General features: G+C 39.7%; 1 protein-coding gene across 17 annotated transcripts in view; it reads left to right on the top strand.

Annotated features, from left to right (window-relative positions):
* Nucleotides 1-17256, top strand: part of PLCB4 (phospholipase C beta 4) — a 413770-nt gene that overhangs the window by 345032 nt on the left and 51482 nt on the right. For all 17 annotated transcript variants that reach the window (XM_055266705.2, XM_055266699.2, XM_055266709.2 and 14 more), the window contains 3 exons: nt 7600-7702; nt 9107-9271; nt 11541-11745. In XM_055266705.2, coding sequence (XP_055122680.1) covers nt 7600-7702; nt 9107-9271; nt 11541-11745 — 473 coding nt within the window. The remainder of the gene's footprint in view (nt 1-7599; nt 7703-9106; nt 9272-11540; nt 11746-17256) is intronic.

Below are 17256 nucleotides of genomic sequence, written 5' to 3'. Positions count from 1 at the left end.
CACTGCCCAAAGGCCTCTAGAGGAATCCAATGGAAAACTATCCTGTCATAATGATGCTATTAGGAATTTCTTCATGGTGGCTCACCTGATTGGATGTCTTAACTTTTATCACTGAACACTGCCAGTCAAGATAACATTTTTCAGCAGTTGTGAGTTAGGAATGGCTTTTCAGCATGCACACTGCCTCCCTCTGCCTGCCTGGTGAATGGTTCTCTGCCAATGTGGCTGCACACACAGTGACCATGCTATTCCCCAAATCACCCACCACTTACATACCTGGAGCATGCCCTACATTTTCCTCTGCTGTGTGCTTTGGAAGAAAAAAAATTGTGTAGTTGGGAAGAGAAAGATCTGAATTCATATTTCAGAATTTTGTGAAAGCAATTTTGTTATTTAATGCCAAGTGTTCCCACCCAGGAGATTTTGCACATAAATTGCTTCGTAGACCTCCTCCTCTCCCAAGTAGTGGGCCGAGGCATCAAGTCCCAGGGGTTCAGCCCTGGACTGTGAGTAAAATCCCTAGGCTGGGAGTCTAAAGATCAGGGCTTGAGCTCAGCTCCCAGCTGCTCCTAGTTCTTGCTGTATTGCCTAGAGCAGGTGTGGTAGACTCAGAGCCTCTCTTCTCTGCTTGATAAAATGAAGACGGTGACACCTGTCGCACAGGGTTTGTTGTATTCAAAGTAAAAACAAAATGTCTTTTTTCTTGAACAAAACAGGGAACTGAAAAAGACTTTGTCCTTTGACAAAAACCGAGTCCTTTCTGATGAGACCGACCTTTGGGCTTCCCTGTCAGTCACTGTGGAATCCAGTTTGAGCAAGAATCATGCTAGTTCAGTTTAGCGAAAATCCCCAGCCCTTGGTATCTGACCACCCTGGATATCCTGTCACCTTGGCCTGCCTTCGGCAATAATCCTATCAAGTCAGTTTGGCCAGAAATCCTTATCCTTGATGTTTCCTCATAGTAATTTTCCATCTGCTGGCGCTCACCCTACTCCATGGTTCTAAATCTCCATGTATGCTTATTGGGGTCAGAGTTGAGTCCTTACGCCTATGGCCACGGCTCACTACCCCTTTGAGTAAAGTCCACTTTACCATGTTTAACAAGCGTTTGGGTACATTTCTTTTCTTTAACAGTTTATGACAGCTCAGTCAGGTTGAATGAATGTGTATGAAAGTACTTCAGGAACTGCACGTTTCTGTGCAAAAGTGAGATTTAAGAAAAGCTTAAGGCCTTGTGATCAATCACACACACAGACATTGCAAAATTCAATGAGTGCTCTGTTCAGTCATCCTTTAAGGACCCCAGGGAGGCAGCCTCGGCACTCCTGGCACTTACAGGACCCGTTGGGCATAGCTGTGCTCACTTCTGGAAACTTGCAGCGGCCCAGTGATGCTTAAAGCACTTCCCTCGCTCACCTCAGCGATCACACCTAAGATGCCATCAGCTGTCCAACATGCCATGAGGAATCCTGGCAGCCTGGCCTGATGCAGGGAGTAGAATTGTTTCTGTATAAAGAAAGTCCTGACGGCCGGGCGCGGTGGCTCATGCCTGTAATCCCAGCACTTTGGGAGGCCGAGGCGGGCGGATCACGAGGTCAGGAGATTGAGACCATCCTGGCTAACATGGTGAAACCCCATCTCTACTAAAAATACAAAAAATTAGCCAGGTGTGGTGGCGGGTACCTATAGTCCCAGCTACTTGGGAGGCTGAGGCAGGAGAATGGCGTGAACCCAGGAGGCAGAGCTGACAGTGAGCCGAGACCGCGCCACTGCACTCCAGCCTGGGCGACAAAGCGAGACTCCATCTCAAGAAAAAAAAAAAAAAAAAAAAAAACCTATGTTCAGTTTGTTTTTTCTAGAGTTTCTGCTTAGCCATCATTAGCATGTGCAGCATCTCACTCTCTCCACCGTTATTTATTTATTTTTTCTTAAGACGGGGTTTTGCTGTGTCACCCAGGCTCAAGTGCAGTGGTGCAAACGTGGCTCATTGCAACCTTGACGTCCTGGGCTCAATCCATCCTCCCTCCTCCACCCCTCAAGTAGCTGGGGGTGCCCACCACCACACATGGCTAGTTTTTGTATTTTTTGTAGAGATAGGGTTTCACCATGTTGCCCAGGCTGGTCTCGAACTCTTGAGCTCGGGCAATCTGCCTGCCTTGGCCTCCCAAAGTGCTGGGATTACAGACAGGAGCCACTATGCCCTACCTCATTGGTCATTTTCAAATGCGTTCATTTATTTTAAAATACCTTCACAGAAAAGGATACTGTTGCTACTTTAGCCTGAATTCTGTGCTGATGTGTTGGACGCTATGTGACTAAAAACATACACCTCACCAGAAAGGCTGAAGAATAGCCCGTGCAGTGGGGCAGCCCAGCTTGATAAAGTATTAGCCATGCTGTTGACTCTTTAATCTCCTAATTCCCCTTCCCATACACCCAGCTGCTGGCAAAGGCTGTCCCTGGCAGGGAAAAGAGAAGAAATTGCCCTCACCTGCGTGCCTCCGTGTTCCATGGTGATGGTAGATGTGGGGCCCAGTACCGCACAGGAGCTCCTGTCCCTGGTGCTCGGGCACTGCATGGGTCTCACTGCGTCACCCTTGTGGTTCTCCCACCCACCTGCAAAGAGTTTTAAAAACTGCCCCTTTGGGCTGAGTCTGAGGACTGCATTTCTTAAAGAGGCATTCTGTGCCCTTTAGGCCTGTGGAGGCAAAGAATGCCTGTTTTATATAGAACATCAGTGTGCAAGGTACACAAACACCCCCAGGATCTAGCGACTGTAGCAAAACGTCAGAAACCCTCCTGGGAAAATGCTCTGTGCTCCCTGGCTGATCTTAGGAAGAGATTAACATCAATAACTAATAATGGAACAGTTATAACAATATAGTGTAATAAAAGTTATGTGAATGTGGTCTCAAAATATCTTAATTTTTTCTCTTTTTTATGTTTATTGGCTATTTGGATATTCTGTTGTGTGAAGAACTTCTACTCATTTTCCTATTGGGTTTTCTATCTTTTAAAATAGATTTTTTATTTCAAATTTTTATTTTCCAACTTTTATATTAGGTTCTATTTTAATATTTTTGGAACAGAGTTGACCAGGGGTAGCTGAAGCCTCAGAAAGCGAAATTGCAAATAAAGGGGGATACTGTATAGCATAGCAACTTGCAGTTATCAGCAGCAGCCATTTTGCTTTCTTGCAGCTAAATAAAATAATGGCATGTTGGACAACTGATGGCATCTTAGGTATGATGAAATAGGATGTGTTTCCTTATGACCCCATTTTCTCATTCTTGGGGCTCCTATCCCCCCACCTGGTCAGCAACCCTTCTTCTCTCCCTCTCTTGCCTTCCAAGGCCCTACACAGTCCACAGAGAATCCTTGGATCCCTGCCTTGCCATTGGCTTTGGCCTTGTGCCTGTGCCTACCGCACAGACCTAGATGTCTGGAATGAGTTCATTTTCTGTACCAGAAAGCACCAAACAGACCATCTATGTCATTTGCAGGGCCCAATGCAGAATGAAAATGAAGGGCTCCTGAGAATTTAGGATGGTGGATGCAGAGCACTAAACCAAGCATGGGGCCCTTCTGAGTTCAGGGCCTTGTACAACTGCACAATTAGCACATCCACATAGCCAGCTCTGGTGCCAGACTCTGGCTTCAGCTTCCCTATCAATACCCCAGGTCCCTGCACCCTCACAGCCACCAGGGATGTGAGAGGCAACCTCTGCTGCTCTCTCAGACCGCGTTGGACCCAGAACAGATGCTCCTTTGACCTTCAAAGAAAGCTTGCTAAGTGTCCTATCCTGGGCCAGGGCTTATCTCAGGGTCCTGACAAGCTTCTGCATACTCTGTTTTACTCTCTTCAAGTATACAAAATGAACCCATTTCACTGGAGCGTGCCTGCTTTGGAGAATTGGATATGGGTTTCTTGCCCCTTTCTCCTGCCATTTCTCATTTTGGATCAATTCACTCTTTCACAGATGAGTGTTCTATGCAGATTTGAAAGGGGGGATGTGGAAGAATGCTTTTGACCCTGAGACGTCATTGTGATCCCGTTTCTTATTTTGATGGGTGGGAAGGGCTCTTGATCTTTAACAAAGGACTGTAGAAAGTGAGGAATCTCTGGACACTCACTTCCCAAGGAGATTCAGAACTGGAAAGGTGACTCCAGTCCTGTATTCATCCAAGTCCCGACCTTCCTCAGGAGGCAGAGTCCCTCATTTGCCACAGCTGGGGTCCAAATGCTGCCTGTGTCATGAAAGCCAGAACCACCATTGTTACCTCCCCTCACAGTCTGTGTCGGTTTTCCTTCCAGAGAAAGCTGGTGGGCTTCCCTCGGAGATGCAGGCCTAGTATTGTAGCTACTCACCTACTTTCCATTCTGATTCTTTACCTTTTGCTGTATCATCATATTTTCTAGTTGCCAACTCTAGCCACAAAAAAAGCTACAAATCTAAAACTCCATGAATACAGAAGATAATCTCTTCTATATAGAGAGCTTTTATATTAATATTGGGGGTTGCATTCTCTTGGAGACAAGAGTGTTCAAAATCGCCTTTAACATTTCAACAATTGTGTAAATTTCTATATTCTTGGTAAAAAATCAGTGTTGTCTCTTAAAGATTCCTTTTTGGATTATCAAATGTAAGGGAATATTTTTAACACTTTCTTTTTGTTCAGACTTAGAAGATAACAATGAATGGTGACTTTTTCAAAACTAAGAAAAGTGACATTAAACTTTAAAGAAAAAATATCATGACTCAAGATCCCTTTTGGGTTGTATTTTAAAAGATAATAAAGTTGACATCATCTAGACTTGAAATTAATAAAAGTTGTGCTTCTAAGAAAAATAAGAGATTGAGTCCCCATAATTTTGATTCTTTTACATTTAAAAGCAAACCTTTACTTTTGGAAAAAAGTACCTTCATTTTCATTGATGTACTGCTCATAGTATGGATTCTTTAAATCTATGGTTATACTTATTTCTAATAATTTTTTTATTTTTTTTAAGTTTTTTAACACAAGTTTCAGGGAAATTATGGAATCTATGATTATATGACCACTACCCAGCGGACATGAGGGGCAGACATTGTGTAGTGAGGGTAATTGCAGAACATTTTCATCACCTCAAAATCTGTATCTTTTAGCTTTTATCTCCCAATAGGAATTTTAATCTACCCTCGTCTCTATATTTGCCTATTATGAACATTCGATATAAATGAATTTATATAACGTGGCCTTTCGTGCCTTGCTTCTTTCACTTAGCATAATGTTTTCAAGGTTCATCCAGGTTGTAACGTGTATCAATACTTTATTATTTTTATTGCTGAATAATTTTCCATTATATGGATATACCATATTTTGTGCCATATATTCATTCATCGATGGACATTTGGGTAATTTCCATTTCTGTATTATTACAAATAATGCTGCTATGAATGTTCATATACAAGTTTTTCTATGAATATATGTTTCTATTTATCTTGGTTACATGCATAAGAATGGAATTACTGGGTCATATGGTAACTCTATGTTTAACTCTTTGAGGAACTGCCAGACTGTCTTTCTAAGTGAATGCATCATTTTATACTCCTACTAGCAACATATGACAGTTCCAATTTCTCCACATCCTTGTCAACACTTATTGTTATCTGACCCATTAATTATAGTCATCCTAGTGTATGTGTAGTGATATCTCATTGTGGTTTTGATATTCATTTCTCTGATGACTAATGATTTTAGACATCTTTTTATGTGCTTTTTGGTTTTTTGTATTACTTATTTGGAGAAATGTCTGTTCAGATCATTTGACCATTGTTTAAACTAGATGAGTGGTTCTTTTTGTATTCTAGATACAGGCCTCTAATCAGATATATGAATTGCAATTTTTTTCCTTTCTGTGGCTAGTCTTTTTACTTTCTTGATAGTATCTTTTGAAGCATAAAAGTTTTCAACAGAAAATCCAATGTATTGTTGCATGTGCTTTTGGTATTATGTTTAGAATCCATTGCCAAATTCAGGTCATAAAGATTTGTCCTTATGGCTTCTTTTAGGAATTTTGTAGTTTGGCTCTTGCATTTAGTTATTTTATCCTCTTTGAGCTAATTTTTGCATATGGTATAAGGTAAGGATCCAGTTTTATTTATTTATCTATTTATTTGCATGCAACTATCCCATTATCCCATCACTATTTATTTAAAAGACTATTCTTTCACCCATTGATTGGTCTTGGCATCCTTATCAAAAATCAATTGGCCATAGATACATGGATTTATTTACAGACTTTGATTCTGTCTCATTGATTTACTTGTTTTTGTTTATGTCAGTACCAGACTGTCTTGATTAAATCTTGTAGCTTTGTAATAAGTTTTGAAATCAAGAAGTGTGAGACACCCAATTTTGTTCTCTCTTTTAACATTGTTTTGGCTAGTCTTGATCCCTTGAGTTTCTATATGAATTTTAGGATTAGCTTGTCAGTTTCTACCAAAAAGTCAGCTGGGATTTTGATAGAGATTACACTGAATTCACACATCAATTTGAGAAATATTGCCAGCTTAACAATATGGTCTTCTAACCCATGAACACAAGATGTCGTCCCATTTATTTAGCTCTTCTTTAATTTTTTTAAACAGTGTTTTGTAGTTTTCAAGCTGTAGGCACTTATTTTTTTTAAAAAGTTTATTCCTAAGTGGTTTATATTTTGCTGCTATTATAAATAGAATTGTTTTCTTAATTTCATTTTTGTATTGTTCACTGTCATTGTATACAAATACAACTGAATTTTTGTATGTTTATCTGGTATCCTGCAATAGTGGTGAATTTATTTATTCCAATAGTTTTTTAGCGGATTCCTTAGAGTTTTATTTATTTATTTATTTATGGGATCATGTCATCTGTGACTAGAAATAGGTTTACTTCCTTCTTTCCAATCTGGATGCCTTTTAATTCATTTTCTTGCCTCATTGTTTCTACTAGAAATGCAGAAATAATTTATTTTTATTTTCACCTACCTCTAGCTGAAATGCCAATTTCCTTTGATTGTGAATGTAGACAACAATCCACAGTCACATTAGTGGTACCTGTGACACTCTCACCAATGTAAATCACAGATGTTGTCATATTTCACTACTGTTGTTACAGCTGTCTCAAAATATTTTTGTGCTTTGAGATTATTGTCATCATTAGATCTTACCATTAGATCTTATAATTTAATGCATTATTAAAAGTACAATTAATACAGAGATAGACTATTACATATTTTTTATATTTTGATAACTGTAGCTCATATAATTGGTTTTTCATTGTTATTCTTTGCATTTTATTTTATACATATAAAGAAAAGCATTTAAAGGGGACCAGGGAATAAAAAAGTTGCAGAGAAAATGATAGGATCAGGAAGTCCTGGATACCACCGAGCCTGCGGCTCTTTAAGGGTGTCCATAAGGACGGGCACGTTCTTTTCCATCCTTAGGGCCCTCTGCCTAAAAGCCTAGCTCCTGTGCTACAGATGGAGAAAAGGAAGAAGCCATTGTTTCAACTAGCGAGTGTTTTAGTCTTTGTAAAACCTACTAATAAACTTCTGTGCTTTTGTCCTACCAGGTACCTTCTCAAACCAGATTTCATGAGGCGGCCTGATCGAACATTTGACCCCTTCTCTGAAACTCCTGTTGATGGCGTTATTGCAGCCACTTGCTCGGTGCAGGTAAGGCCCCTGCTCATCACAAGGTAGTATAAATAAATGTATATGCAAGTGGTCCTTGGAAGAAATTATAAAGTATTTAATGTTAAATTGCAAGATCCATGTGCTACTCACAACTTTAAGATTCCACCCCCTTTTTACAAAATGAGACACATTTTTCACTAGTAAAATTATTAGCTACTTAGTGAAAGACACCATCAAAAAAGTACCTGCTACATGATTCCATTTATACAAAATCCTAGAAAATGCAAATTATAGTGACAGAAATTAAATCAGTGCTGGCCCTTGAAAAAAGGGCAGGGAGGAATGGGTTACAAAAGGGCACAAAGAAACTTCGGTTGATGATACAAATGTTTATCATCTTAATTATGAAGGTAGTTTCACAGATGTGCTCATATGTCCCAACTGATCTAATTGTACATTTTATTTTTTTGTTTTTTATTTTTTGACACTGAGTATCACTCTGTCACCCAGGCTGGAGTGCAATGGCACGATCTCGGCTCACTGCAACCTCCACCTCCCAGGTTCAAGTGATTCTCCTGCCTCAGCCTCCCGAGTAGCTGGGATTACAGGTGCCCACCGCCACGCCTGGCTAATTTTTATATTTTTAGTAGAGATGGGTTTTTACCATGTTGGCCAGGCTGGTCTTGAACTCCTGACCTCAGGTGATCCACTTGCCTCAGCCTCCCAAAGAACTGGGATTACAAGGATGAGCCACCGTGCCCAGCCTAATTGTACATTTTAAATGCATATAATTTATTGTTTGTCAAATATACCACAAAAAAGCTGTTTCAAATTGTTAGCTAGAAAATAATATAAACAAAAAAACCCTAATAAATGGCTATAGTCATTTAAACACTAAATGAAAAATCGTCTCTCCATAGCTTTATCATAGATAGACTCATTGGTCTTTAGAAATACGTAAAACTGTCCTAGCTGGCCGGTGTCAATATCAGTAACAAGAGACAAATTCTAGCTTCACTTTTCTGTGTGTCTCTTTTCAAGACTTCTAAAAGAATTCATTAATAATTATGGCATGATGGAATTTCAGAGTTATGAATGGTCTTAGGACGTACCTAAATTCATCACTTCATTTCATAGATGTAGACACTTAGGTGAGGTGAAGAGGCCGTGGACACTATTTATATCATGATTCATATATATTTTTTGTTTTTTTCTGGACAGTTCTAGAAGGTAGAACATCTGCTTGAAACAGTTGGGGTCTTTTTGCCTATAGTAGTTGTTCAATAATGTTTTGGTTTGATAGGAATGAATACATTATTGCCATAGATAATTGAAATTCCTGCTCCCACCCAAAAGACAGAATTTCTTACTTCCTGATTATTTTTTGCTACTGATGCTTACACAGAGTTTACTTCTCTTGGCTCTATTTCTGTGCTGCTACAGGTTATATCAGGTCAATTCTTATCAGATAAGAAAATTGGCACCTATGTAGAAGTAGATATGTATGGGTTGCCCACTGACACCATACGTAAGGAATTCCGAACTCGCATGGTTATGAATAACGGACTCAATCCAGTTTACAATGAAGAGTCATTCGTATTTCGGAAGGTAGGACATTTTTAGCATGTCAAACTTACTCTAATAACTTGGGAACCATGTTTTAGTTCACAGATGCTACATGATACAGGGGCACTTACTCAACCGACGACATCTTCTTTTTCTCTTCTTCTAATGGCTAACTTCTGTAGCTGTCATAGGATCATTGGTTCTATGTGGCCCTGCCCTCATTTTGGTTCTCCTCTCCTCCTTGGAAGAGCCCATCTCCTGCATGGCAATGCCTCAGCTCTGGGTTTACCATCTTTTAGAATGAGTCTTTGCTGGTGGACACCATCGTACACTACAGAGTTCTTCCCTACCTTGGATGTTACTGGTAACTGTCACTATTCCTTTAGCCAAGTAGTCAGGTAAGATGCTGCACTCCAACATTTAGGTCAATAGATGTCACTACATGGGTCAGTTGGCATGGCCCTGTCTCTCCAGAAAGAGTGATACCTGTTGCCTACTTGCAGGTCTTGTCCTTCTTGTACTGTTGTTAGTGTTTTATTTTTTTCTCCTAATACTGTGTGTTGGATCCTAAAAAGAATCACAGCCATTCTCTCTAATATTCAGTTGTTAATCTCTTACTCGCCTTTTCCCTTGGTTTATTTTTTGTCTATTGAAGATGCAGTGGAAAATCCGCACACCGGCAGTGCTGTCTCCAAGAATGTTCACTTTCCTTTCTTACTTACTCTGTTACCCTAACCAACATGATTTATTGCTGCTTCTTTAGGCACAAGTTTTCCAGCTGGTTCCGCTCCATTTGTACATCATGCAACACAGATAATTGGCTTCTTGCCTTAACAAAATAGGGATTATCCATTTTAGAATAGAGTAACTGGCTTACAGAAACCAAATGAAGGGAGATCAGTGTAGGTTTGATGAAACAGTCCATTTTGACGTTTAAGTTTACCCTGGGATGTGAATCCCATTATCCACGCAACCTTCGCATCCCATTGTCTTCTTCTCTGCCCCTGTCAGGATATGGTGTAAGTTACATACACAGCTGTGATTTGGTTTTTTCCTTCCCTGGTATTTCCAATTTGTTATAGCTGGATCCGTTACCAGTATGGCTAGTGTTCTTTGGCCTAGTGAATAATCCCTACTCACATTTCTAGAAGCTGAGAAAGTTGACTCAGGCATTCTTTGTTTTGGATGAATGAGAAAATACCCAACTTAGTGTTTATATATAATAGTTCTGGCACTAGAAACAAGATGCCAATTCTGAGTCCTTCTCTGTTCTTCAGAAGTTAAATCATTTTTTTCACTGCTAGCAAGCGCTTTAAAAACTTTGTTTTCTTTCTTGTCATTGTTGTATTTTTCACTAATCTCGCATGGCCAGAATGGCAAAGCCCAAGCCTCTATTCACTGCATAAGGAGCAAGAGAGAGGGAAACTGGCTAATTTACCATGGTTTCTCCTCTTCATCTTCATAAGCTGGAATTAAATTAGAGCCTCCAGATGTAAATAGGCAACCAGTCCATTGTCCAGCTTTAAACCTAGCATTTAGATCAAGCAAGATGTCCTGGTTGCTTTTAGCCAGTAAAAAGGCATTCCTGATTAAACACATTGGATAACCTTTTTGTAATATTGCTATTTTGTAACTGAATCAGGTTTCTGCCATCTGAACTCAGATTTTATGTTCATTTATTCAGTTTGGGGATGGCAGGAGTAGGTGTCTTAGAATCAAAGTATGTTAATGTTTCTAGCGGCTGCATCTTACTCTATTTAACATCCCAACATTTGATGGAAACTGAGGAGTACAAGAAATAAGGAGGACCCGAATTTATATATAAAAGTTATCTCTTATGCATGAAGCACTTATTCAGAGGTACCTTTCATATTCTTAAAAACAAACAAATATAGATGTCAGGAGCATGCTAGATATTAGATCACAGGATTAGACCTCAAGATCCCCAATTCCCAGGCCCCACTCTGTCACTGATATCTCTAAGATCAAGGCAAGTGGCTTTATTTCTCATCCATTATATGGGTGGGGACAAGGATCAATCACAAGGGTTGAAGTAGTAATCTTTAACATTCATTTCATCTAACATTTTTCATGAGATAATTTCCAGGAAACATGTCCCAATTGCTTTTTTCAGTGTCTTGGGCACTGCAGCTCATGCAGTGCATTTTGGGGAATGCAGACTGATCATGGACTTACTTTCAACATCAGGGAACATTTAACAACAGCATGGATTTGGTCCACACTCCTTAGAGTCATGGTTCTTGGGCACTGCATTGGAAAAATCAGTGAAAGTCCTGTTCTCTGTTTGCAGGTGATCCTGCCGGACCTAGCTGTCTTGAGAATAGCTGTGTATGATGATAACAACAAGCTGATTGGCCAGAGGATCCTCCCACTTGATGGCCTCCAGGCAGGATATCGACACATTTCCCTTCGAAACGAGGGAAATAAACCATTATCACTGCCAACAATTTTCTGCAATATTGTTCTTAAAACATATGTGCCTGATGGGTTTGGAGGTAAGATAAACATTTGGGTACAGAATATGATATAGATGAGGTCCTAGATTATAAGATTATAAAACATCTTGCCCATGCTTTAAAAAACAATGATAATACTGTCTATTCCTGCTAACGCTGCCAACCCTGATTACCTTGAATACATCAAGAATGCATCATAACCTTAGGTTTCATAGTAAGAAATGAAAGTGCAAAGCTAGATGATCTTTAAAGTCCTTCCTTATTTTAAAATACTATAATTTTATGTTGTTTATCAATTTTTACAAACACATTTTGTGAAGGGTATATTTATACTGACAATCAGACTAGGGGAAAAAAACATAAATAAGGTGAAACCATAGATATCAATAGTATTGCTAAAAAATTTAAATTGAACTCAGCTATCAACATGCCTGAATTTTCTTCCAAATCCATAAGAAAGTTCAATTTCATAAAAAATCCCAGTCATCAATCCACATGCTTTAAGGTAATCAATGGGAGGAATCCAAAGCTAGATTAAGTCATAGGATTTTGCTTACATGCAAACATGTTAACTTTTTATGGCCTCCATCTAAGCCAATAACATTAAAAGAAAGCAAAGATCCTCTATATTGCCAGCCTGTTGAACCATAAGGAAATAGTACAGCAGGATGACAGCATCCGATTAGCCAAGGTTTCAAATCCTCACTCTCCACTGCTGGCTAGGTGACCTTGGGAAGAGGATGTAACCTCTCAAACCCTTCATTTCCTCCCCTGCAAAGTGAAGATAATAATAACTACCTCCCTCGTAGCATTATTGTGAGGTGCTTATCATTAGAGTACATGACATAGCAAGGCTCAGAAATATATGAGCTCATGGGGGTGGAGCGGGGTTGTCTTTAGATACAGATATAATTTCTGTACATTACTGGAACACATCAATATTTTGTCTGGGGAATATGGGATAATTTTGCTATTTGTTTTTAGTAGTGCATGCTTCTCTGGAGGGCAGATTTTCTGCAACTAAACCACAACTTTAACAGTCTAATATCAGAGTCAAAAATTAACATAAGCCATGAGGATTTTTCCATCCCAAAATTCATAGTCCAGGCTCCTTCCTCCTTCTCCTTTGTCTTTCATAAAAAAAAGGAAACACATTAGAAGCTACAACATACAGTAATAGAGGTAATAACCCATAAAAAGCCTGGAAAGGGATGCTGTGAGGCTGGGTAAGAGGCTCAGAAAGGGGCACTGGAGACAAGTGGCGGGTTTAGGAGCAGCAGCCCGTGGCAAACCTCAGAAACCTCCCTGCAGCACAGCATGGTGGTGGCCATGGGGTATCAGCTGATGAGTTAAATCATACTCCACATACGTGAGCTTAGAAAGCAGGAACTGTGGAATACCTCATACATTTTAGAAGTAGTTGTATAAACCCATATGATGGAAGATTTAGAAGTTTTGCCTCTGCATGGGTTAACTTCCCACTGAAACTCTAATTCATTCTTGGGAACTAAGCCACTCGAATAGAAAAGGGAAAGAAATCATTTGTTTAGCTTCTACTTTATGCCAAGAGCTTTATGTAAAGAGATCTAAAAGCATGAAGTTGTTCAGATGGATGTAAGCGTAGGGAGATCTGTGCTGCAGAAACATTTGTATTTACAATGTAGCTTATTACCCGTGTTGTATTTAAGTATTGAGCCAAATTAATCTCTTTTAGTCCTGCCAGTATTCTTTCCTAACATGTCATTGTGGCTGCTTACTTTTTATCAGAAGCATTTGAAATTTCTATGTACCATTGATGAGATTCTGCAGTCAATGCCTTAACCAGATTTGATATTCATATACAATTTATTCAAAATTCTCTGGTCATTTATTTTATATGTGAAGAAACCAGGGACAGACATTATGAGGTGTCAGGGTCTTCCCTGTAGATAACAGAAGAAGAATATGAGAACTGTCTTTTTCCAAATCTGTGATCTTCTTTATAGCTTCTTGACTTATTCAAAATATATTTATATTTTCTCTGTTTAGCCAACCTCCCACATTCATATCTCAGTGTGTTTATGTGCTGAGCCAGTGAGGTAGGAAATCTATAGAGTCTGTGTTTCCTGGAGTATTGATATTCCCTGTTTATTCCACAGGAACAAGTTCAAAATGAAGCTCAGCACCATCACATTCAGCATTTTCTAGAAAAAAAATGTTTTTTTTTTCCTAGGAAAAAAAAGAAACTCATCAGTATACATCATTAGATTTATATTTAGCTAAAGAAAGATAGTGTGGATTTTGATTACTTTGTTCCACAAATATGCGTAGCAGGTTTATTCTATAAAAAGTTAAGTAGCTAAAATATGTATCAGAGAGCGATTCTGAGAACATAGAGGATCAAATAAGGGTCACTCACAAATCTACTGCCCAGAAACAGCTATTGTTTACTTCCAATCTCATTTTTTCCTGTTTGTTTATTTATTTATTTATTTATTTGAGATGGAGTTTTGCTCTTGTCACCGAGGGTGGAGTGCAATGACACGATCTCGGCTCACTGCAACCTCCATCTCCCAGGTTCGGGCGATTCTCCTGTCTCAGCCTCCCAATAGCTGGAACTACAGGCATGCACCACTATGCCCAGCTAATTTTGTATTTTTAGTAGAGACAGGGTTTCACCATGTTGGCCAGGCTGATCTTGAACTTCTGACCTCAGGTGATCCACTTGCCTCAGCCTCCCAAAGTGCTGGGATTACAGGCGTGAGCCACTGTGCCTGGCCTTTTCTGTTTTATTTTTAATAAAATTAAATCTTACTATACTGTTAATTTGGAATTCTAATTTTTTTTAGAATATGTTTCCATGTCATGAAATATTTTTATATTTTTATTAGCTGTATAGGATTACATTTTATGTCGGCCATAATTTAGCTATGGATAAACACTGAAGTTTTCTTCCTTGGCCCCTCAGGAAACAGAGGCAGGAGTTTGAGTGCAACTCCTTCTCCTTCTCATTTCTATAGCATAAAAACTCTCAAAACTGGCCAGGCGTAGTGTCTCATGCCTGTAATCCCAGCACTTTGGGAGGCCAAGGTGCGTGGATCACATGAGGCCAGGAGTTCAAGACCAGCCTGGCTAACATGGCAAAACACTGTCTCTACTAAAAATACAAAAATTAGCTGGGCATGGTAGCACATGCCTGTAATTCCAGCTACTCCGGAGGCTGAGGCACAAGAATTGATTGTACCTGGGAGGCTGAGGTTGAAGTGAGCCAAGTTCATGCCACCGCACTCCAGCCTGGGTAACAGCAATGTCTCCAAAACAACAACAACAACGACAACAAAAATAACTCCCAAAAGACACAAAGAAAGAGCAGTGATGGCTACCATGAGTTCTGAACACTTCCTGGCTGTTTCTAAGCAACCCAGATGCAAAATGTCCAACAATGCAGTCTGCTATCAGAAAAAAAAAAAAGGTAACATTTAGGACAGATGATTAGGAATGAATCATGAAAACTTGGCTTAATTTCTTCAATATTATTTTGCTACAAAACATAAAGAAAAACAACCCTGTCTTTTACTCCCTCTGTCATACACAAATAGAAGTACTAGATTGGGTGCTAGGAGCATTCTTCCTTTGTCAAATCCAATGAGACTCCGAGTGCTGGGATTATCTTTGCTGCTTTATCTGTAGGTACCAATGCCACCCTAGATGGCGTTTGCCCATTGCAAGGCTTTATCATGGTTAGACACTGCTGTTGGAGACAGGAAGCAGTTCCAGGGCTAATGGCAATGAAACGAGTGTCAATATTTCTTTTTCACCCACTGTTGCTTTGGGTGGGTTTTATCGCTTGTGTTTATTTTATTATTACTGAGTGATAGGGAGGGGAGCAAATAAGAGAGTTGATGCTTTGCTTCTGGAACCTATGGAGCCTCAGCATTGTATTGAAATGTCACTCCCAGCTGTGTTTCATGAGCCTCCCAGCGCTTTATTCCTCGGGCAGTGCTGATCATTACTTCTGCAACCATAAATTTTGCCTCCTCTTCTACAACCATTTTATGTCAGGGAAGACGAAGTGACCCTCTATTTCTTTGTACATTTCCCCTTTCCACCTTCCCTATGATTAAAAATACATCCTGGGTCTCTGCCCAGGGTTTTCATAGGGTTGCTTTCCAACCATTTTTACAAAGATAGTTGGCTGTTTCTTATATCAGATATTTCCAAAGGAAGAATGTTCTTAATTAAGATGCCATTCCTGGGAAATAATCTCAGGACTTCCTGATGCAATTTAAACTTGTTCCATGTGTCCTCTTATTTATGGGTGCTAAAATGTCATATTCTATTAAATATTTGTTGAAAAACCCAGTTGCATATTCACAACGATATCTTTCTTGTGGACTTTTCTGAGCTACAGAAAATATTAGTCAGACTTCAAGAAGAAAAGCTCTGGAGGGGAAGGGGGCAGGATGGATTATGGTAAAATACATTGGAAATTGCTAGACTAAGCAAATTTAAACAGGCTTATCTATTGCATGGCTCCTGGGATGTATGGTGAATGCCCAAGGGGAGGGGGAGAACATGAGCATTTCCCAATCTTATTTGACCAGAGGATCTTGTTGCCCAAGCACCTATTGTATTTTCTACCATTCTAGGAAATGCAGTTTGAGAAATGCTTAATCTTTTGGTAGGAACCCAAAGGACTAAGACAAAATCATAGATTTGGGATTTGCGTTTCTTTATCAGCACCACATTGCAGCTGATAGGGGAACAAGTATTTTTCTTCTGCCTGTACCTCTTGGTAAGTTAGAAATAGTAGAGGGGAACGGGAGGGAACCTGGGCCAGGAGTGAGCACATAGGGGTGGGGAGGGGGAGTGTAGGTGCCATGGGCAGTGCTCACCACTGAGGCACTCAATGATTTGAAAAGCATTGGTTAAACAAACAAAAATCAACCAAGTTCTCCTGAAAAGTCAATAAGCATCTGGAAGTCTGTACTAAGGAACTGCTATCTTCATTTCCATTCTTAGAGACACCTAAATTGATGCTTTCAACTCTATATGAAAGTCAGGAAGCATGGAAGGGAGGAAGGGAGGGGAAAAGCAGGGCATACATGGAAAGTCTTTACTAGGAGAGACCAGCTTCATGGAAATGGCATTATGCCCAGAAATAAATGGTGTTTTTAAAAATACACATGAGTAAAGCTTTAAGTTAAGTCTTAATGAAAGAACCAAATCAGAAAAAGCAGACTGGTTTCTTTTTAAAAAGAGAGGTTCCGGAGCCCCTGCTGTGGCCTCCAAGAATCTAGGGTGTTTTAGGCCACCCTCGTGGGTTCTGCAGAGTCAGGAGTTTGCATGCATCCATCTCTACCCTGTTAGATGTACAATGTGGCTCCCCGCTACAAGGCCTACTCACCTGCCAGTGGATGCTGATCAGCATTGAAAATGAATTCTTGCCTCAGTGATTTATCCTGTGGAACCCTAAACTATATGGGAAATAGGCAGCCACAGTATTCCCCAATAAAAGGGAGGAAGCCAAGTGAAATGTCATATTGGCACCAAAGAAAGATACTGGGTTTA

Source organism: Symphalangus syndactylus, chromosome 24, assembly GCF_028878055.3.
Source record: "Symphalangus syndactylus isolate Jambi chromosome 24, NHGRI_mSymSyn1-v2.1_pri, whole genome shotgun sequence".
Classification (NCBI taxonomy): Eukaryota; Metazoa; Chordata; class Mammalia; order Primates; family Hylobatidae; genus Symphalangus; species Symphalangus syndactylus.
The sequence above is the reverse complement of the archived record's forward strand: the minus strand, read 5'-3'. Positions and strand labels throughout refer to the sequence as shown.